At 47.8% G+C, this 22,003-nt stretch overlaps 1 protein-coding gene across 7 annotated transcripts in view; it reads right to left on the bottom strand.

Moving 5' to 3' along the window:
• Positions 1-22,003, bottom strand: part of ATP2B4 (ATPase plasma membrane Ca2+ transporting 4) — a 109,316-nt gene that overhangs the window by 34,883 nt on the left and 52,430 nt on the right. For 5 of the 7 annotated variants that reach the window (XM_021063194.1, XM_021063200.1, XM_021063197.1 and 2 more), the window contains 6 exons: positions 8,258-8,455; positions 7,363-7,620; positions 6,531-6,656; positions 5,907-6,032; positions 4,751-4,786; positions 3,062-3,223 (listed from right to left, as the gene is read on the bottom strand). In XM_021063194.1, the coding sequence (XP_020918853.1) occupies positions 3,062-3,223; positions 4,751-4,786; positions 5,907-6,032; positions 6,531-6,656; positions 7,363-7,620; positions 8,258-8,455 (906 nt within the window). The remainder of the gene's footprint in view (positions 1-3,061; positions 3,224-4,750; positions 4,787-5,906; positions 6,033-6,530; positions 6,657-7,362; positions 7,621-8,257; positions 8,456-22,003) is intronic. The other 2 variants (XM_021063196.1, XM_021063199.1) reach the window with 1 other exon arrangement.

The following is a 22,003-nucleotide window of genomic DNA, read 5'->3' as shown; positions in this document are numbered from 1 at the left end:
ATTCATAGTGATGCCCCTACAGGGTTAGCATGTCACCTATGTGACTCACCCTTGGAAAGGTGCTTCCCAACCTTTCTCCTGACATGGCATAAACAGACGGTGATAGCACTATCGAATATTAATACAGGGCTTACCATGAGTTAGGCAAGAACATCACAGGTACTAGTTGATTTAATCCTCACAATAACCTTGTGAGATAAGGTACTCTTATTTGTTTTTTTGGGGCCGTACCTATGGTATATGGAAGTTTCCAGCCTAGGGGCTGAACTGAAGCTGCAGCTGCTGACTTATGCCACAGACACAGCAAAACGAGAAATGAGCCGCATCTGTGACCTACACCACAGCTTGTGACAATGCCGGATCCTTAACCCACTGAGCAAGGCCAGGGATCAAACATGCATCCTTGTGGATACTAGTCAGGTTCTTAACCTGCTGAGCCACAATGGGAACTACATAAGTTACTCCTATCATCCTCTTTCATAAAGAGACTAAGGCACAGAGAGTTATATGACACACTGGTTTGCCTGAGACTCAGCAGTTTCCTGGGCTGTGGACCTTTTAGTGCTAAAATCGAGAAAGTCTCAAGCAAACTGGGATAGCTGGTTGTCCCACACATCCTACAATAGAAGAATCTGCTCACGGTCAACCGGCCTCGGGGCTCCAACTGCCTTGGGTGCTACCTGGCTACTCGGCTGAAGGGATCGATATGCAGGCACACTGGTACTGATCTGTGGCACAATATCAGGGGAGTGTTCTGCTTCCATAGTTTGATCTGTGTCTTTGCTTTTCCTGAGGGCTCGTGATTCAGGGGAAGCCGAGCAGGTTCCTGTCATGGCTCAGTGATTAACGAATCCAACTAGGAAACATGAGGTTGCGGGTTCCATCCCTGGTCTTGCTCAGCGGGTTAAGGATCAGGCGTTGCCGTGAACTGTGGTGCAGGCCTCAGAAGTGGCTCGGACCTGGTGTGGCTGTGGCTGTGGCGTAGGCCAGAAGCTATGGCTCCCATTAAGCCCCTAGCCTGGGAACTTCCATTTGCTGTGGATGCAGCCCTAAAAAGACGAAAAAAAAAACAAAAAACAAAAACAAAAAACTACATGTCAGGCTCAGTAACTTGATTCCACACTTGCAATTCATGTGATCCATGTATCATTTTATGGTGGTCAAAATTAGCTTATATGAGAACTGAATGAGTAAGTTACACTAATGCTGCCCAGTAACTCCCCATGATGCTTAAAATGTTCTCTGTTCACACTATCCAATATGGCAGCCACTAGCCACACGTGGTTATTGACCAACTGGAATAGGCTAATGTGACTGAGGAGCTAAATGTTTAATTGTATTTAATTTTCATGAATTCAAATCAAAGCGGCCACACATGATAAGTGGCAGCAGTAGTGGACAGGGTAGCTTTTTGCTCAAGGTGTGCTCAGCAGAGCAGCAGCACTGGCACAGCCTGGGGGTTTGTCAGAAATGCAGAATCTCAGGCCCCACCCCAGACCTCCGGAGTCAGAGTCAGCACTTGAACAAGATTCCAGGTGAATAGCACACAGAAAAATGTATTGGACTAAACTCTGATTATAACAGAGGTGGGGTCAGGAAATAATTACACAGTGCAAAAAGACTGTACTTTAAGAGATGTGTTCACTGAACGGACAATCTTCCTTTTGTTCCCTCTTGCAATTCCCCTGCCCCAACCCACCAATGAAAGAAGAGAGGCGTTCCTATTGTAGCTCAGTGGGTTAAGAACCCGACTAGTGGAATTCCCATTGTGGCTCTGTGGGTTAAGAACCTGACTAGGAACACTGAGGTTGCAGGTTCGATCCCTAGCCTTGCTCAGTGGGTTAAGGATCCAGCATTGTCATGAGCTGTGGTGTAGGTTGCAGACATGGCTCAGATCCCACATTGCTGTGGCTGTAGTGTAGGCCAGCAGCTGTAGCCCTGATTGGACCCCTAGCCTGGGAACCTCCATATGCTGTAGGTGTGGCCTTAAAAAGCAAAAAAAAAAAAAAAGAATCTGACTAGTATCCATGAGGAGGCAGATGCAATCCCTGGCCTTGCTCAGTGGGTTAAGGATCTGGCCCTGCTACAAGCTGTGCTATAGGTTGCAGATTTGGCTTAGATATGGCATTCCTGTGGCTGTGGCACAGGCTGGAGCTCCGATTTGACCCCTTGCTCTAGGAGCTTCCATATGTCACAAGTGCAGCCCTAAAAAGGAGGGAAAAAAAAAGGAAAGAAGGGAGAGAGAGGAGGAGAGTGCAGAAGAGAGCGATGGAGAAGCCACTGCCTGTGACAATACATAGGGGTGCCTGTGTGACCTCTGCTCTGAAAAGAGCTTCTTTAACAACTGCCTTCCTTTTCCCACTAGTCCTTATTTTGAACTGACTGCTCTGGGCCTGGCCAGATGCTACTACTTACTTTGCTAGGGAATTGCCCTCAGCCAACAGCAGCCTTCTCTAACCTTCAGGAATTTACGAGGCAAGACAGGAAACAGGTGAGCAGTTATTAAAGACTTCCTTTTTTTTTTTCCCTGTCTTTTTGCCTTTTCTAGGGCTGCTCCTGCGGCATATGGAGGTTCCCAGGCTAGGGGTCTAATAGGAGCTGCAGCCACCAGCCACAGCCACAGCCACAGCAACATGGGATCCAAGCCACGTCTGCAACCTACACCACAGCTCACGGCAACACCAGATCCTTAACCCACTGAGCAAGGCCAGGGATGGAACCCGCAACCTCCTAGTTGGATTTGTTAACCACTGAGCCACGACGGGAACTCCAAAGACTTCCTTCTTGCCGATATAAATCTCCCCTGTGGACTATCAGTTCTTTACTTCCCATTTGTTTGGGCCTTTAACCCTCACACATAGGAAAATATCTCTTTCTTCAAACGCCAAGGGAACGGCCACATGGTCACAGGGAGGGACTTAGCTACCCAGATTGCACTAGCCACTGGCAATTTTCAGCTTCTTTCTCCTAGACCTGGTTGGTGTAGAAAGAAGACAATCAAAGCAGCAAGGATCCGAAATAGCACCGATGAACAGCATCGAGAGGGCTCCACCCTACTTACCAGCTTTCCCAATCTGAACAGCCAAGCGCGTCAGCTTGCCTTGCAGCACCGACTTCTCCTTTTTGGGCAGCTTGGCAGCCTTTTTCTCCTTTTCCTCATTGTCGATTCCCTCCTGGCTGTTGAGTGGCTGAATTTCCAAGGCCACTCCATCCTGAGTCTTTGCTAGGGTGTACACACAAACAGAACAGGTGAGTAGGCCAGGTAGTAGCACTGCGTAGCAGGTAGGTGGAAACTAACAAACCCTCCGTCTTATTCCTGGAATATACCTTGGAGCCTTGACTTCAGGTCTGACCACCCTCACTCCATGCCAGACAGGGAACTTGCCTTTCGACCATCTATAAGGGCCTTGGGAATGATATCTGAACAACTAGAGGTGAAATGGATACTTTTGGGGCATGGATTTCCTCTTCAGTGGCAGCTTCTTGGCACTACGTCAGAGCCCCAGGCCAGGTTCGTTGTTCCAGCAAGAGGATTAGTCATGCCACTAAGTGCTGTTACCAACAACCATCCTTCCTGGAATTCAGTGCTTAAAATAATGAGTCTTTACTTCAGAAAGGGGCTGAAGGGGGACGCTGTAGATGTTTCCAGAGCATCGGGGTCCTAGTCAGCTCTTTAAAAGGTGCATCTCTCTCTCTCTAGACTGTCATGGAAGAAACACAGAACACAGGCTATCTCCCAGCTCCCCCTTGTGTTAACTGAACGACAGGGGAAGGAAATCTCCCCTGTCTGACGAAGGCAGGGGGATACAGAGTGGGACCTGGGGGAAAGGGAAGAAGCTGGTGTGAGGGACTCCCTGGAATAAGAGAAAGCAGGAATAAAGACAGACATAAATCCATTTTGCTTTAAAAAGAAGAGTTCAAGGAATCTAAAATTAAAGAATTATTTCTGTGGAGCCCTGGGTTCGCCGAAGTGATGACTTTATTCTGAAGACTACCATGACGTGGGTTACAAAAGGAAAAAAATCTCTAGGCGCTGTCTCAAGAGAGTGGTTCTTGTTGGTTTCCAACAGCCCTCCAACTTCACCCCTGCAGAGCTTGACCCCTTTGGTTAGATGCCCTTCCTGAGATATTATTGTCTCTGTTGTCACACTCACAAACAAGACAGAGACAGGATGTAAACACGGCCACCAAAAAAGAAACACACATCAGATTAGGAGGAAGAAAACAGACTGTGGAGAGAACAAGGAAAGAGGTGGGGAAAGAGGTTACGTAGAAAGGGCTCTGTCCACCCTGGAGAAGACGAGCAGAGAAGGAATCCAGACCGGAAGAGGACACCGATGAGGAAGCTGGCAAGAGGAGGGTGCAGGGACTGCCCATCCCAACTCCCTCCACCATATGCACCCTGAAGCCTTCCAACCCAGAAATTGATGCCTTGTGGTGTTTAAATCCGGTATGGGGCAATGAGGCAAAGAGCTCAGTACCCTGGGAAGAGCAGATTTGCTCCCCCAAGAGAAACTTTGACATGAGGTTCCTTGAGCCAACAGCAGAGGGTGCTGTTGTCCCAGCTTCGATTGGGTTTGGGAGCTTGCGACCATCCCCAAATCTCTGCACCTTCCTCGGGATAAGGGATCCCGGCCACAGCAGCAGATAACAGATTTATGGAGAGGAAAAGGGAGAAGGCAGATGGCCTGGAAAGGTCTGGTTTGAGTGTGGCAGGTAGAAATGGTAAATGAGTGGGTGGAGAGGTTACCTTTGTTGCGATTTTCAGGGGCTCCTTGTTTTTTACCTGTTTGAACAAGAAAGAAAAAAGTGGGGTGGAGACCCAAAGTGACTATTAAGAGATCAGACAGTCAGATCTCTTAATCTGACTGGTCCTGCTCAGAGCCCAAACGGGCGACAGCAAAGGGGCTGAGTTGCAGGGCAGGGACTGCAGTGGAAGCTGGCATCTCCGTTTACATCTATAAGGGGCTCCTCCTCGAGATCTGGACCAGACCACTCATCCACAAGCACGCACACCCACTTCCGAGCTGCCTTCTCCTGGAGCACGGCTGGCCTGAGTCATATCACTTTTCTCCTGGCCTGCGTCACATCACTTGGAGAACGGCAGTGGGGGTTAGGAAGTGAGAGGTTTGGACTTTTTCTGGCTGATGGCAAAGGCCCTGAAAGGTGCCTCCATGTCATTTCGCCAGCACCAGGCAAGCCTCCTCCCGACTCCCTTGCAAGCAGCTGCAGAAATAGTCTAGTTCCTGAGCAGATGTGTTTCGTTTCCTTTTCCTTAACTGTCCTCCACTCAACTGCCCAAGATGGACCACGAGCCAAGGGAAGAGGAATGCTTAGGGAAAGGGGTAGATTTGCTTTAGCATCTTTTTTGCCTTCTGTTTTTCTTTCAGGAACAAGTGAACGGTAAAGACAAAGCTAACTCCTGGATGGACATTCCCTCTCTATTCCCACTCTCCTGGCCACGTCTCCCTTCCACCAACAGCCTGTAGTTTCAGCAGTTTCTTCTCCCGGATAGTTTTCCCTTAGCCTCGATGGTGCTTATAATCCTCCATGTCTGAGGAAGAAAGGGGGAAGGGTCGGAGGACTCCACAGAGGGGGTCTGGGGCCAGAACCCCTCACCAGCTCATTTGGGGCAGGCCCTCCACCTCATTCCTTTACAATCCACCAACAGATGCAGGAATCGAGGCTCAAAGGCAACCTGGTTTGGGAGCCTAGAGCCAGGATCTGATTTTTAGGAGCGCACTGTGGGGAGCACAGCTTATCTTGGCAAGGGGTTTGGATACAAGCCCTCGTCATCCAGCGGATTCTTCCACCCAGGTCCTCTCCAACCACATCTGCTCCCTTCCCTAGTTTGTCCATGCGGATGGGAGCGAGGAAAGGGATGCTCATCCCGAAAGCCCCTTTACCTTTCTTCTTCTTCTCCCCTTCTTCCCCTTCACTGGCCCCCAAGAGGGTAAAGATGATTCCAGTCTGAGAGTTGATACCCACAGCAGTCACTACCATTCGGCCAGAACCTTCCATGACATGGGTCCCTATATGAGAAAGAAGATGGGAGAACTGTTGGTCTTTTTTTTTTTTTTTTTTTGGCTGCACCTGCAGCATAGAGCAGTTCCCAGGGCAGGGATAGAATCCATGCCAATCACAACGCCAGATCCTTAACCCACTGTGCCACCAGGGAACTCCCAATAAGTGGCTTTTATACCCAGCCAAACTTTAGTGTGAAACATGAACTTGAGAGCAAGCAAAAGGGGGGAGGAGAGCAATGTGTCTAACTGCTTTAGGGTAAGGCTCCTTTTCCCACCATCCAAGCCTGGCCAGCAGGGCCCTTCCCAGACCCTAAAGCACTGGCTTCGCAGACAACCTCTTTGAGGTTGCCTGATATCCTTATAGTCAACCTACTAATATGCTGCTTTCCCCATTGAACTTGGGGCAGGAGATTGGGCAGGGCCAGGAGAGAACGAGGTCTGGATATGATCTCTGTGTCTGTCTGGGGGAGGCAGAATGGGAACTGGCATAGCCAGGGGCCATACCTGAGAGCAACATGGGGTCTCTTTCCAAGGATTTCTTGACATGGTCTGATTCACCAGTCAGAGAGCTCTCATCAATCTTGAGATCATTCCCCTGGATCAGGATCCCATCTGCGGGCAGCAGGTCACCTAGTACACAGAAGGGAAGGAGCAACAGGGCAAGAGGGTAGGTTAGAACCTGCTGGAGGGTGAGGACCATCTAACCCCATCTCAGGGCTGCTCCCATAGGCCCCACCTATAGGGCAATGGCCCACAAAGTATCTGCAGAGCCTTTGAAAGACAACTTCAGCTCTGACAATCTGGGATAACATTCTTCTTCAGGTATTATGTATTCAAACAGTTACCTTCCATAGCCTGAATATTACATACTTTTAATTTTTTTAATTTTTTAGGGCCACACTTGAGGCATATAGAAGTTCCCAGGCTAGAGGTCAAATCCGAGCCATAGTTGCCAGCCTACACCACAGCCATAGCAATGCCAGATCTGAGCCACATCTGCGACCTATACCACAGCTCATGGCAACACTAGATCCTTAACCTGCTGAGTAAGGCCAGGGATCAAACCCACACCCTCAGGGATACTAGTGAGCCACAGGGAACTCCCTGAGTATTACATAGTTTTAACCTAAGACACACAAGGTTAAATCTTTGGGGAGAGGTTTATTTACTGCTTTCTTTGAACTTCTTTCCCACAACCTCCTCAAACTCTAACCTAAAAACTAACACAACGTTGGGTCTTTTTGGGTCCTCGGCAATTCCCAGCTCCCCCACACTGGCAAAGGCCCTAAACCTCAAATAGGGAGGGTGGCACAGGGACAAGAAACAGCGGTCTCACCGTATTTGATTTGGGCAATATCACCCACCACGATCTCGGCCACAGGGAGCTGGATGATGTGACCATTTCGGATAACGGAGAATTTCTGTTCCTTTTCAATGCGGTTCTGCAGCCCCCGGAACTGTTTCTCTTTGCTCCAATCATTGAAGGCAGTCACTAGCACCACGATGATCACTGAGAATAGGATGGCTGCCCCCTCAATCCAGCCGGCTTCTGCCTCTCCTTCGTCTTCTGGGCTACTTACGGGTAGACCACACTCTAGCCCAGGGAAAGGAGAGAGAGGAAGGGTCACCACGGGCTTTTGCTGACATTAAGAAGGAGGCTTGTGCTTCTGCAACCCTCCCCCGCCCCCTGCCCCGATAGAAAGTGAGGGAAAGGGAATAACAGAAAACTCTTGGGTAGAATGGCTTTCCTCTGAGGATGCTGAGGACAGCAGGATTGGTCACCATCCCCTCACCAATATAACTATATATGTTCACCCCCAATGAAGCACGTGACAAAATAGCATGAGACATGTCCATGCACATTGCAGGCTAGTCACATATAAAGAACTTAGGACCCCCAGCATGGGAGCTCCCAAGGCTGCTTCCCATGACGTCACACACCTGGGGGGAGGGTGGACTTTCAGACTCGGGGCTTTGTTGGTCGAGTGAGGGTTGAAAATTCATGACATTACGAACAAAGATTTGATGGGAGAAGGGGAAAAAGGCCCTGGAATCGGGATGGGTTGGAAGACTAGCTTACTCGCTACTTGTTAAGTTTCCTTTGGAGAACCCCCTCTGGATAATCGGGGGAAATTTTTAAGTTATAATTTGAAACACCAAGACTAGGTGCTTTTGGGTGGTGATGGAAAGGACCCAGATCAGGGTGGTGCTAGGCTCTTCAAGACACTCACGTTCATTTTCTTCCCCAGGGGGGCGGTAGAAGGACAGGACCAGGGAGATGATGGCTGCAATCTCCAGGATGATGAGCGTGACATCTTGAAGGGCTTCCCACACTAATTCCAAGAACGTCTTGGGCTTTTTGGGGGGAATAAAGTTCTGCCCAAACACTTGTTTACGTTTCTCCAGATCTGCAGGGTTCCCAGATAGACCTGAAAAAGAGATAGAAGTGCGGTGAAGGAGCAAGAAAAAAGACAAAAAGATGAATGACAGACGAAGGTAGTTAAAAGATCACTTTAAAAAAGATCCCTTTTAGAGTTCCCGTCATGGCACAGCGGAAATGAATTGATTAGGAACCATGAGGTTGCAGGTTCGATCCCTGGCCTTGCTCAGTGGGTTAAGGATCTGGCGTTGCCGTGAGCTGGGGTGTAGGCTGGCAGCAGCAATAGCTGCAATTCGACCCCTAGCCTGGGAACCTCCATATGCAGCAGGTGCAGCCCTAAAAAGAAAGAAAGAAAAAAAAAAGATCCCTTGCTTCCTGATCTGTGCAAGTATGAGGATCCAGGTAGGGTGACCAACAACTTCAATTTGCCCTGGACTCAGTGGGGTGTGAAACCAGTACAAGCTGGTCACAGGGGCCACTCACTCTTCTTGGTCTCTAGGGTAAGCGAACCCAGGCCTAAAACTTTATCTCCCCCTCACTGAGTTTGCTCTAGGCTTCAGCTCTAGGAACACAGACATTAAAATATCTCCTGGGACGTATACAGAACTTTTCTCTCACATTAACATGTAAGTGCTGGTCATGATTTAAAAACAGAGCTGGCTTCCATCCACTGGCTCATACGCAAAGGCCAGAAAGAATAAGCTATCTGCTCAAAGTCATATTAGGAGGTGAAGAGACAGAGCCCAACCAATTGTCCTGATTCCAAGTTCCAGTGGCTTTAGGAGATCAACAAAGCGGAGGCTTCGAGACTCTAACTCTGGGCATCTCCTTTAAGCACACATGGCCATCCTTTTCTGTCACACACAGAAGCACGCACACACATCACTAAGAGGTAGTACTGCTTATACAGACTATGTACTTAGAGATGTACTAAGTACGACTTAGACAAAGTACTAAGAGAAGCATACTATTCAGGTTGAATAAAAAGAAAATAATAGGGAGTTCCTGTTGTGGCTCAGTGGTTAACGAATCCGACTAGGAACCATGAGATTGTGGGTTCGATCCCTGGCCTTGCTCAGTGGGTTAAGGATCTGGTGTTGCCATGAGCTGTGGTGTAGGTCACAGATGCGGCTCAGATCTGGCATTGCTGTGACTGGTGTAGGCTGGTGGCTACAGCTCCGATTCGACCCCTAGCCTGGGAACCTCCATATGCCACAGGAGCGGCCCAAGAAATGGCAAAAAAGACCAAAAAAAAAAAAAAAAAAAAAAAAAGAAAGAAAGAAAGAAAGAAAAAAGAAAACAATAAAGGTGAAACTACTGAGTTAGACAGAATTCAGCCCTTGACTACCACCAGCACATGCCCCACTAACACACATGTATGATTATACAAGCTGTGGGAGTATGCACATGTATCCAGCCATGTTCCCAGAGAGAAAAAGAGTTAGGCAAGACTATTCTCAGTGCCTTCATTATATTTAGGCCTTCCTGCTGGGCCCCAGGAGGGTTATCCTTTCAGGAGAGGGGAGAACGCTTGTCACTAAAAGCCAGGTGGCATTTACCAAGTTGTTGACACACAGTAGCAAATCAGCCCTGGTTTTGGCACTGGACATTGTTGGCTGTACTACTGTTCCATGGGCTCCCCACGGGCGGGGTAAGGCAACCTTTGTCTTGAGAAAACATCAGCTGCTGAGGATGGTTAGAATCAGAGTATGGGCCACTTGACCCAGCTTCGCATGGAGGTACAAGAAAAGCAGATGACTGGAAGTTGCAAGGAAAAAATGGGGAGACTGATGCCAGAGGACTTCTTCACACCTTAGTTAATGGCTTAGTCCATGAAGGGCTACTCCACTGGTGGAGATGGGGGCGTAGCAGAAAGGCAAACAGCTATTCTCCATGTCCACTGCATAGGACCCAAGAATGCTGTGTTAAATGGCACGGGGAGAGATTTGGGTTAGAACTAAGGAAGACACTCAGACAAAGATGCTGAAAATGGGAAAACAGGTACCCAAGGGAGTATTGTTGGCAGAGTCCATTTCTCCCTCCTAAAACCAAAAATCAACTATATCTGGTCACTTATGATGGAGCATGATGGAGGATAATGTGAGAAAAAGAATGTAAATATGTGTGACTGGGCCATATTGCTGTACAGCAGAAAAATGACAGAACACTGTAAACCAACTATAATGGAAAAAATAAAAATCATTAAAAAAACAAACAAACAAACAAAAAAACATCAGGAGAGGTACTCAGAATCTACCTGGGGACCCCCACCTGCAGGTAAAGTGGAGGTGTGAACTGGCATCCGCGATGGTGGAGTTGGGACTAGAGACCACTTCCACTTGCTATGCTCAGGAGAGGGCAACAGGGAGCTGGCTAGGGGAGTGGCACCTGATGCTCTTATGCCCAAGCACTACCCCAGTGCAGGAGAGCTGAGAGGCACAGCAGAGCCCCCAGAGGGGCAGGTTTGGCCAAAGCACAAGAAGCAAATTGGGCTGCTTCCCAGAGGCTGCCGGCCTCCACTGCTCTGAGAAGTCAGTTCTCAGCAGGAAAGAAAAGCCAGGCCCTGGAAACAGAGTTCTGGGCAGGGCATCTTGATCCCCAGGCAGGCAGAGGCAGCACTGCCAGGGGACAGGGCCTTGCTGGTTCTTTCTCTCAGAGCCCCGAGACAGCATGTCTGGGCCAGCTTGGAGCTGCCGTGCTGGAGGTCCAGGCCTGCGGGAGGAAAACTGTAGTTCTGATAACTTGTTAATCTACCTGGGATGTTTCTCAAGGCAGCAGGATTCGCAATGTTAAGGGAGGAGATGCTGCTCCCCCCTTAACCAGGGTGAGGAGATGACTATGAGGGAAAACCAAGACATCAGATAATGGAGATGATCGCAAGGGACATCCTAACAGCCAAAACGACGACAACATCATCCAGCTAAAAGCACCCCATCTGAGGCAGTCCTGACTTTCTCTTTCCACTGCTACCATCCTGGCTAAGCCATGGTCATCTCTTGCCTGAATTACTGGCAGCTATCTTCCACCCTTGCTTTCCTGTTCTTGGTCTCTTTCTGGAATGATCTCGCCCCCCCCCCCTTTTTTTGTTGCTTTTGAGGGCTGCACCAGCAGCATATGGAGGTTCCCAGGCTAGGGGTCTAATCGGAGCTATAGCTGCCTGCCTACACAACAGCCACAGCAACATCAGATCCAAGCCACATCTGCGACCTACACCACAGCTCACAGCAACACCAGATCCTTAACCCACTGAGCGAGGCCAGGGATCAAACCTGCAACCTCATGGTTCCTAGTCAGATTCGTTTCTGCTGCGCCACGATGGGAACTCCCAGAATGATCTCTTTCAAGCCAAGCCATGACACTCCTCTACTCAGAATCCTCTGGTGGCTTTTACTTGGAGTGAAACTGGGTCCGGGAGACCTCATGATGGCCTACAAGGCCCTTTATGAGCCCCCAGTCCCCCACCCCTTAACTCATACCATTTTCCCCTTGTTCACTGGGATCCCAGCAAGCGAGCCTTCTTGCCAGTCTCTCTCACACACTAGACACACTTCTATTTCAGGGGCCCTGCCACGTGGTTTCTTTTCTCAGATTCCTCCTCACTAGGCAGGGCTCATGGCTCTCCCCTCCTTCAGATCTTTGTACAAATGCCACCTTCCTAGTGAGGCCCACCCTGACCATCGGATTCAAGGCGGACTTCTCTGCTCTGGCACATTCGATCCCCTTATCCTGCTCAACTGTTTCCCTCCACGGGTCTTCTTCCCTAATAGATTATATGATCCATTTATCCTACGTTTGCCTGTCCCCCTCCACCAGGGCAGGATTTTTGTCTTTGTTCCTGAAGTCTAGAGCAGTGCCTGTCCCACAGTACACATACAAATTTGTTGAATGAACTGAACGAATAAGCAATAAATAAGATGGTTACCACTTATGCTATTATAAGTGTGCCAGACGCTCCACCAGGCATCTTACTGAAACACTGCAAAGTCCTGTGTGGGAGCTGCTACTAACCCCATTTCACAGCTAAGCAAACCAAGGCCTGGAGAGGTTTTGTAACTACTCAAGGAAGTATGTGGCACAGTCTATACTGCTCCACAGGAAGCAGCTGGATGTCAGCTTCCACGCAGAGGGGGCTGGGGATGTGGAGGCAGCTGCACTCAGCCAGGGCTTCATTCTAGTGTGCCAACTTGTCTTGCTTTGCCTGGGACTCTCCAGATTTTAGCACTGAAGCTCCTGCCTCCTGGGACACCCCCTCCATCCCAAGCGACCAGGGATGGTTGGTCACCCTTCTTTATTCATCTCAGGGCAGGTCCACATGCCACTTTTCTTGGCACCTCTTAGGCAAATCATCCTGTTCCCACTCTTTATTTACAATTGGGGTGAATTAGTTCTGTCTTTCTCCTGTCCTCAGGGATGGTGACACCAGGTCTATCAGCATCCAACTTACGAATTTTGTATTCAATGAAAGGTTCAGGAGTTCCCATGATGGCTCAGCGGAAACGAATCTGACTAGCATCCATGAGGACACAGGTTCGGTTCCTGGCCTCACTCAGTGGGTTAAGGATCCGGCATTGCCATGAGCTGTGGTGTAGTTCTCAGACATGGCTCGCATCTGGCGTTGCTGTGCCTGTGGCATAGGCTTGCAGCTTCAGCTCTGATTCGACCCTTAGCCTGGGAACCTCCATCTGCTGCAGGTAAAGCCTTAAAAAGATAAAAAATAAAATAAAATAAAAAAAAATGAAAAAATAAAAAGTTTCCTTACTGGCCTTTTTTGGACTCAAGCCAATGAAACAAGATACATTATGGGGAAAAAAAAAAAGGCTCTCAACTAGATGCCCTCTAAGTCACACATTTACTTCCTTTTTGCCATTTTCTCTCCTCTTTCTGCTCCACCTTAAGTCATGCTAAGCTCTTACAACAGCTACCTTAAGAAGGCAAGTGGCTGCCCCAAGTTCCCAGCCTGCCTTGCGGCAGGGAGGCACAGTTTGGGGCTGTTGGCATGGTGGCCTTGGGAATCCTCTCTGACATGTGGCATGGCACAGGAAAGCCATGTGGGACTGGGAGCTCGGCCAATCCCCAATTTTGGGCTTTCCATTCCAACTTTTCCTGCCCCTGAGAGGCTTTCAGGCCTTGATCTCAGCAGTTGTGATTTCACATAAATACTTGTCCTGCCCAGGAGGGGGTTTTGGTCCCTCGTCTCTGCAGTTGCTTTACAATACCCAGCTTCCTGAAGAGGGGAAGGGAGACTTGGCAGAGAGAGAATGCTGGAAATATGGGAAAAGGATTTTCCCTAGAAATACATCAAGAAAATGAGAGGAGACTTTATCCCCAAGAACATAAGCAAGAAAGCCCCACCCAAACTGGGAGGATTTCTGGCCCTAAGAGCCAGACTGAACACATGAGCTGGGAGAGGTGACAAGAATGTCAGGCTGTGAAGTCATCACCCCCACCCCACGCTGGGGAGTCACACAGCCCCTGCCCCGGCTGGCTGGAGATGGAAGAGGCAGCAATGGAAAATCTGTGTCTGCAGTAAGCCTGTGCAGGGACCCAGGGCTTAGGAGGAAAGGCCCTCAGTGGCCTGGGTCCAGCAGGGAAGGGCCAGGGCCAGCTTCCCTAGGAGGCCAAGGACTGGCGCCAGAGGCACCCCTTATCAGAGCCAGCCTGGGCCCAGAAAGGGTGGAGCTAGGTTAGACATTATGAGGGACTTCCCAGCTGTGTGAGTTATGATACCTTGCCAAAGGAACAGCAGAATCTTCTCCCACACAGATAGCACAAGGGAGAGGTTTGAAGGCACTCCTATTGGTACACGAGAAGAACAGACAGGAGAATCCATCTCAAGTCCTATCTTAAAAACCCCGGGTTAGGGGCAAAGGGGAAGAGTGGCTTAAGATCAACCCAGGGACGGATGGACTTCCGCCAGCTCCTGCTGCTAACCCACTGCACTCCTTGGGGATGCGGACAGCTTTCCTACTTCTAACTGAATACACTCATAGCTTTCTACCTGCTGGCTTTCCAGCCCCTAGAGAAAACGCAGTCACCTGAAGGTCACAGCCAGAGGATGACAGACATAGAAAAGAACACCCTTCCTCACTCTCAGTCCCAAAGCCCTGCCGAGGTGGGCAGCCTCCTGAGGGAATGTGTCTGTTTATCTGCTGCACGCCTTTTTTTTTTTTTTTTTTTTTTTGTCTTTTGTCTCTTTAGGACCGTACTTGTGGCATATGGAGGTTCCCAGGCTAGGGGTCGAATCGGAGCTGTAGCCACCGGCCTGCACCACAGTCACAGCAATGCCAGATCTGAGCCGCATCTGTGGCCTACACCACAGCTGATGGCAACACCGGATCCTTAACCCACTGAGCGAGGCCAGGGATCGAACCCGCAACCTCATGGTTCCTAGTCGGATTCATTTCCGCTGTGCCACGATAGGAACTCCTATCTGGTGAATGCCTTTTTTTGAACACTCCGACTCTGGCAGAGAGAAGAGAAAGCTCCCCAAAGTGCCTTCCTCACCCTCTGCTCGGCCACCTTCTCCCATGCTGCATGCACACGCTCCCCGCCAGTGTCACACTCCCCAGTGCTCACACCTCGGAGCTAAATAAAAAGAGCGAAAGCCCCACTTCCACGGCAGGCAGGAGCAACATCTGCCTCAGCCGAGGGGGGAATGCTCCCACCCCAAGCTGACGGGTCAACGCAACAAGAAGAAGGTTGAAAGCAAAACAAAATTCATGAGAATTTCTGCTGAGCTGCCAAAAGAAGACAGCCCCCAAGGTTCCGGGCTTGGTGGAAGGGGAGAAAGCAGGAAGGGGTCTTGGGCTCAGATGGCCTGCCTTCAGATTCTCCAGCCCTGGTGTGGCAGCATTTTGCCAGCTAAGCCAGAAGCCTAGCTCTAGGCAAGGAGGACCTGGATAGGAAATTCGCAGAGCCCGGGGTTGGCCTGGGAAAGAGAAGGCCTGTAGCTGTCATACACGTTTGGCCTAATTCAGCCCTAAGCATATAACTCGAACTAGACAGGGCACTCCCAGGATGCAGGGTGGAATTCTGTGCAGGCGGAGGAGGGACCATTAAAGAGCAGTTTCACTCTCCTGTCTTTCTCAATCATCTACCAACCGCCCGCTGTTGATGTTGCTTCCCTCAGGTTTTGTGAAAACCTTTCCCACCCCTCTGCCAAGTACTATTCCTTTTTTGCTTTTGCTTTTTTTTTTCTTAAGGGCCGCACCTGCAGCATATGGAAGTTCCCAGGCTAGGGGTCAAATTGGAGCTATAGCTGCCAGCCTATGCCACAGCCATAGCAACTCGGGATCTGAGTCGGTCTGCGACCTGCACCACAGCTCACGGCAATGCTGGATCCTTAACCCACTGAGCAAGGCCAGGGATCGAACCTGCATCCTCATGGATACTAGCCTGGTTCGTTAACCACTGAGCCACGAAGGGAACTCCTATTTCTTTTATGAAGGTACTGGGCTTGCCTCAACTACTCACGCCACCATCGCTGTCACTGTGTGGCTGCTCTAGCTGGTCTGCCTACTCCACCCCTTCCCCTCCTTCAAGATACTCTTTTGGCATGAGTCTCTCACACTTTAAACTAGTGCCAATGTGTAGAACATGCTACCGATCTCAAAAGGCAACAGGGACTCAGCTTACCCTTAGGATCTTAAGAAGGCAGGAGATACTAACCTAAATCCTGCAGTTAATGAACCCAAATCAAAATTTGGGTTGTCTTTTTTTTTAGAGCTGAACCAGTGGCATAAGGAGGTTCCCAGGCTAGGGGTTGAATCAGAGCTATAGCTGCCGACCTACACCACAGCCACAGCCACAACCACACCAGATCCGAGCTGCATCTGTGGCCTACACCACAGCTCACGCAACACCAGATCCTTAACCCACTGAGGCCAGGGATCGAACCTACATCCTCATTTATGGTATTCAGATTCGTTAACCACTGAGCCACGATGGGGACTCCTCCTGGGCCGTCTTAAAACAGATTCATTCCCCTCCTGCTACTTACTCCCCAAAGAATCTTAGATCCCCAAACCTAGGAGCTGCTCAAGTAATTATGCAAGGTAAAGATGCTCGCATCTTATGTATCTATTTTCAGATTCCTTTCCTTTGTAGGTTACTCTAAGCTATTAAGTATTGTTCCCTGTGCTATATAGCAGATCCTTGCTTACCTGTTTTATATATCATACTGTGTATATGTTAATCCCAAACTCCTGATTTATCTCTCCCTCTACCCTACCATGCCCTTTGCTAACTATAAGTCTGTCTGTGAGTTTATTTTTGTAAGATGCTTGCATCTTAGGTCGGGAACACTTAGTAAGTGGTAGCAAATACCACCGAGTATGGACAGGCCAGAGCCCCCCCCCCCCCCGCAAGAAATCACACGGCTGAGGAGTCCTGCTGCCAACTCCTAAGCCTCTTCCCCATCCCTGCAATCCCTTTAGCTTAGGTCCCTATACTATGTGTTCCCATAACACACTTTTTTCCTATCATAGCACTATGATGATATTTCTGAAATTGTCTTGATTTTTGTTTATCCTCTTATAGCCTGTAAGCTCTATGGAAGGCAGAACCTGCCCTGTCATGTTCGCCATTGTGTCCCCAGCACCTGCTCGACATCAAATATTTGCTTACTGTGGTTGAAAAGAAATCAGAAACCCTCTGTATCCCACTGTCCTCCCCCACCCCCAAACTCTGCAGGGGAGAAAAGAAGTGGCAGAGAATGAAGGAAGCATGAACTAGAAATTGCTACCAACAACCATCTAAATCCAAATTCAACACTGTCTTTAGCTTTCTGAAAGAAGCCTGCAGGTAATGATTTACTGTTTAGTCAAGGCTCCCCTTCTCTGCCCTTTCTGGTCTGGGCCCAGACTTCCCCCTAACTGTCGGCCTAGCTCCTCCTCAAAAAACATCATTCTTCCTCCTAAAAAGGGTAACATAGCTGAGGACTAATGTGGAAAGTTCTACGGAGAATGAAGAATTTATACAGCCTTCTACCTAGACCAAAGAATCTTATCTAGGATCCTCTTTTCTTCCTGCACACAAAGGAGTCTGAGACTAAGGAAAACACCTCTTCTTTCTTCCTCATAAGTCACAGTAATTCTCATTCCAGATTCACAAAGCTTTTTCTTGCACATGGAAGTCAGGAGATGGCATGGAAAACTGATCAGAAGATAAAACACTATTTTCTAGTGGGGGTCATCCAAACTTCTCTGCTCTTTGGGGATTGGAGAGAGATTGGTTGGGATGGGGACGGAACAGGGAAAGAAGAGACAATACAAAGAGAAGGATGGGAGTTCCCTTGTGCTGCAGCAGGTTAAGGATTTGTCATTGTCACTGCAGCAAAGCAGATCACAGCTGTTTGATTCCTGGCGCAGGAACTTCCACATGCTATGGGTGTGGCCGAAATAGAAAGAAAAAAAGAAAGAAAGAAAGAAAGAAAGAAAGAAAGAAAGAAAGAAAGAAAGAAAGAGAGAGAGAAAGAGGGATGACGAAATTGAAATGAGGAAAGAAGCAGGCAAACTGAAAAGATTCCATTGTGCAAAATGCTCAGGTTTCCCCTACTGACAAAGCCCAGGCAACACAACCACTCATTCTGGAACTACAGCCTCACACTGCCTCTTTGCTTTGAACATGGCCATGAAGGCTGAACTCTTTAGTGGCTTAGATGAAAGAATGTGTCCTCATTCATGTCTCCCCCACCCCTTTCTATTTCCCTAAATTTCCTTCCCTTTTTTCGCTCATACTCAGCCTGTGGCTGGTCGTTGCTGAATATTGCAGAGGCTGAGCAACTCCAACTCTTCTCGAGCCTGACCAGTTCTTGTCACTGGGGCGCCGCCTCTTGTTCCAACTAGCTTGCATTAGAAGCCCATATTAAATTAAGATAACATTAGCATCAGGTTAGACTTTTTTTTTTTTTTTTTTTTGCTTTTTAGGGCTGAACCTGTGGCACATGCAAGTTCCCAGGCTGGGGGTCAAACTGGAGCTGCAGCTGATGGCCTGTGCCGCATCCACAGCAATGTGGGATCCCAACGGTGTCTGCGGCCTATACCACAGCTCAAGGCAACACCCAATGAGCGAGGCCAGGGATGGAACCCACATCCTCATGGATACTAACTAGTCAGGTTTGTTTCTGCTGAGCCACAAAGAGAACTCGAGGTTATAGTTAGACATTTTATCAGCCATTAGAATATAAAACACATTTTAAAATTATCTGTACTTGTGAGATTCTCTATGTTGCTGCTCTAGCAGAGGCAGCACAGCATTAATGGACTGTGCATTGGAAAACATGAACTATTCCATCGCGTTCTCCCTTATGGCAAGACTTTAGGCGAGTCATTTAAAGCTTTTGGTCTCTTTTGTTTGTTCGTTTGCTTTTTTAGGGCCTCATCCATGGCATATGGAAGTTCCCATGCTAGGGGTGGAATCAGAGCTGCAGCTGTCGGCCTAAACTACAGCCACAGCAATACCAGATCCGTGCCACATCTGCGATCTATACCACAGCTCACAGCAACACCGGATCCTGAACCCACTGAGCAGGGTCAGGGATTAAACCTGTATTCTCATGGATACTAGTAAATTTAGTTACCAATGAGCTACAATAGGAATTCCAAACCTTTTAGTCTCTTGAGAGAGAGAAACAGAGACAGAGAGACAAAGAGAATGAACTGAAATCTAGTCCCACCTGTCTTTAGAACTGTATAAATCTAGAACAATAAAACCATGTTAGTATTATAAATGTTATAAACTCCAGGAGTTTCTATCGTGGCTCAGCGGAAACGAACCTGGCTAGCATCTATGAGGACGCAGGTTTGATCCCTGGCCTTGCTCAGTGGGTTAGGGATCTGGCATTGCCATGAGCTGTGGTGTGGGTTGCAGACGCAGCTTGAATCTGGTGTCCCTACGGTTGTGGTGTGGGCCAGTAGCTACTGTTCTGATTTGACCCCTAGCCTGGGAAGCTCCATATGCTGCGAGTGCAGCCCGAAAAAGACAGGAATAAACAAACAAACAAACAAACAATACAAATTAAAAAACAAAAAACACATTAAAAAATGTATAAACTCCAAGTTCTAGAAGGTTCCTTAGTAACTGTGGCTTAAAACAATCTACCAATCTATGCTAAGTATCTATTAATCCAACAGAAAATAAAGGAGAAGGAAGGGTCATATTCTAGGAACCAATCTTCCCAAATTTACTTCACCTTGGTTTCCAACCAGCCGAATTCAAGGACTGGGTAAATTTCTGTATTCTTATTATTAGCCTGCAGGAGCCTCCCACAGGTGACAAAGATATGCCAGGCTGTCAGGCACCTCAGTGTGATCTTCTGTGAATGGGCTGTCTTTTTATGGCATCTAGATATCGATGCTCTTTTCTCAGCCTGCCCAACTGAACAGCTCAGCATCACTCCTGTCCAGGGAGAGACTCCTGTGTCATAGCTCTTCTGTGTCTCCTTTTCCTATCTCTTAATTCTTCTCACATATGAGGAGGTCACTGTTGGCACTGGGGCTAAAAATTACTCATGCAACAGTTGTTTTCTGATGCCCTGCCCCTCTGTTCCAGTTCCAGGACTAGCCCTATAGTAAGTTGTAATATTGAAATAAACCAGGATACATATTTGTGCTCAAAGGGAGCAGGAGAATGGCAGTGGACAACTGTGCCAATGGTAGGGGTACTGGAATATAGTCATGGCCGGGCTCTACAGCAACAGAGGCACCTGACATCAGAAGGAACGCTTTCGGCTACAGTTCTGAAACCAAGGTGAGTACAGAATCTAAGCATTTGATATTTGATGTTGAGATTAAAATAGAATATATATGTTGACTTTTAGGAATGGAAGCTCTCTGGGAACCAAGTAGTAAACAACAGCAGCTACGAGAAAGGGTTTGGAAAATTGAGAGGAAAATCTGGACCCTGCTATTAGGAGTTTCTCAGATTTCAGCTTATTTGGATTTCTGAGTTTGGCTTTGCGAGAGAAACAGCTGACTCAAGGGATTAAAAACAGTATAGGAAGGGGAGTTCCTGTTGTGGCGCAGTGGAAACGAATTTGACTAATATCCATGAGCTTGCAGGTTTGATCCCTGGCCTTGCTCAGCGGGTTAAGGATCCGGTGTTGCTGTGAGCTGTGGTATAGGTTGCAGATGCAGCTTGGATCCCGTGTTGCTGTGGCTCTGGCATAGGCCAGCAGCTGTAGCTTTGATTTGACTCCTAGCCAGGGAACTTCCATATGCCGAAGGTGCGGCCCTAAAAAAAAAAAAAAAAGTAACTTCTGACGGGTGTTTCTAAAGCCTGCATGATCTCAGTGAAAACATAATAGGAATAGCCTCTGTTTAAGGTCAATACTATTGTGAAAGTGGCAGAATAAAGAAATCTAGCAGACAAGGAGGTCGCATTATCCCAAGGGCAGTCATTAGATACTGAACAGAAGGAAAAGACTGAACCATATGAAATCAACCAAGCACTGCCCTCTTAACCGAAATCTTTTTGACATCAACAGGTGAATGGAGACAACGGACAGTGGTTGCAGTTAAGATGTTCAGCAACCTCTCCAGGTACAATAACATACTCCATAGACACGCATATTCTGGCAAGTATCTTCAGACACCTGGACTCTATTTTAATATAAGACAACTAATTTACTAAACACCCACTGAGCATTGTACATAGAATATTATTTACTTCCAGTAACTCCATAGGCTAGATATTAGTATCATTTTCAAAGAAGAAAATGATGTTTACTCAGAGAGGGTGAGCAAACTGCACAATGCTATTCAGCTAGTAAATGGTAGGGCTAGCAGTATTTGAATTCAAAGCCTTCGAGATAAGAAACTAAATTCTAGAAGTACAGAGAACATACAGGGCAGCTATCTCTGATTGCAAAGAAAACAAGACATGGGCAGTATACGGATACCTATATAAAAAAATCTCTCTGTCCCTTTTATTAATCCTAAAGAGTCTGGACGCCAAGTCACTAACTTATAGCATTGGCCAAGATTTCTTAGAATTGGCACGAAATATGATATGCCAAGGAAGGGTCAGAAACGGTATACCTCAAGAGGCTGAAGGCATATAAAGGACAAGATCTTTGTTCTGTCTCAGCCTACTCAACCATGACCTGCCTGACTCAATAGGACCTGTAACAGAGATGCTGAAAGCAGGCAAAAGTGAGCAAGTAAGATTCCGTTTGTTCTTTCTCTATTTTGATGAGGCAAAACTGGGCTGAGACAGGTAAGCATGAAACTGGATTTTTCATTCTAAGACCAAAGAAGAACTACATTAAAAATGCATCAGATAGGGTTGAAAAAGTCATCAATAATTCTCTGACAGAAAACAGAGGTAATAATCCAAAGATATAGTGGGTATAACTCTATACCTTATGATTTACCATCCTGTTTGTAATTGGGTACCATAGGGAAATGCTACATTGGGTAGAGGGACTTACCCACTTTTTTTCTTATTACACTGCAAGATCAGTGTGCGGGAAGAGTTATATCTTCAAGCCTTTGCAATCTGACTGCTACAGAATAATGGACTTGATGATGATTTACTGGTAAAAGCACCTCTAATGTAAACATTTATTAAATATTCTCCCTCTATACATAACTACAGA

The sequence above is a fragment of the Sus scrofa genome, chromosome 9 (assembly GCF_000003025.6).
Source record: "Sus scrofa isolate TJ Tabasco breed Duroc chromosome 9, Sscrofa11.1, whole genome shotgun sequence".
Taxonomy (NCBI): Eukaryota; Metazoa; Chordata; class Mammalia; order Artiodactyla; family Suidae; genus Sus; species Sus scrofa.
This window is presented reverse-complemented; position numbering and strand designations above follow the sequence as displayed.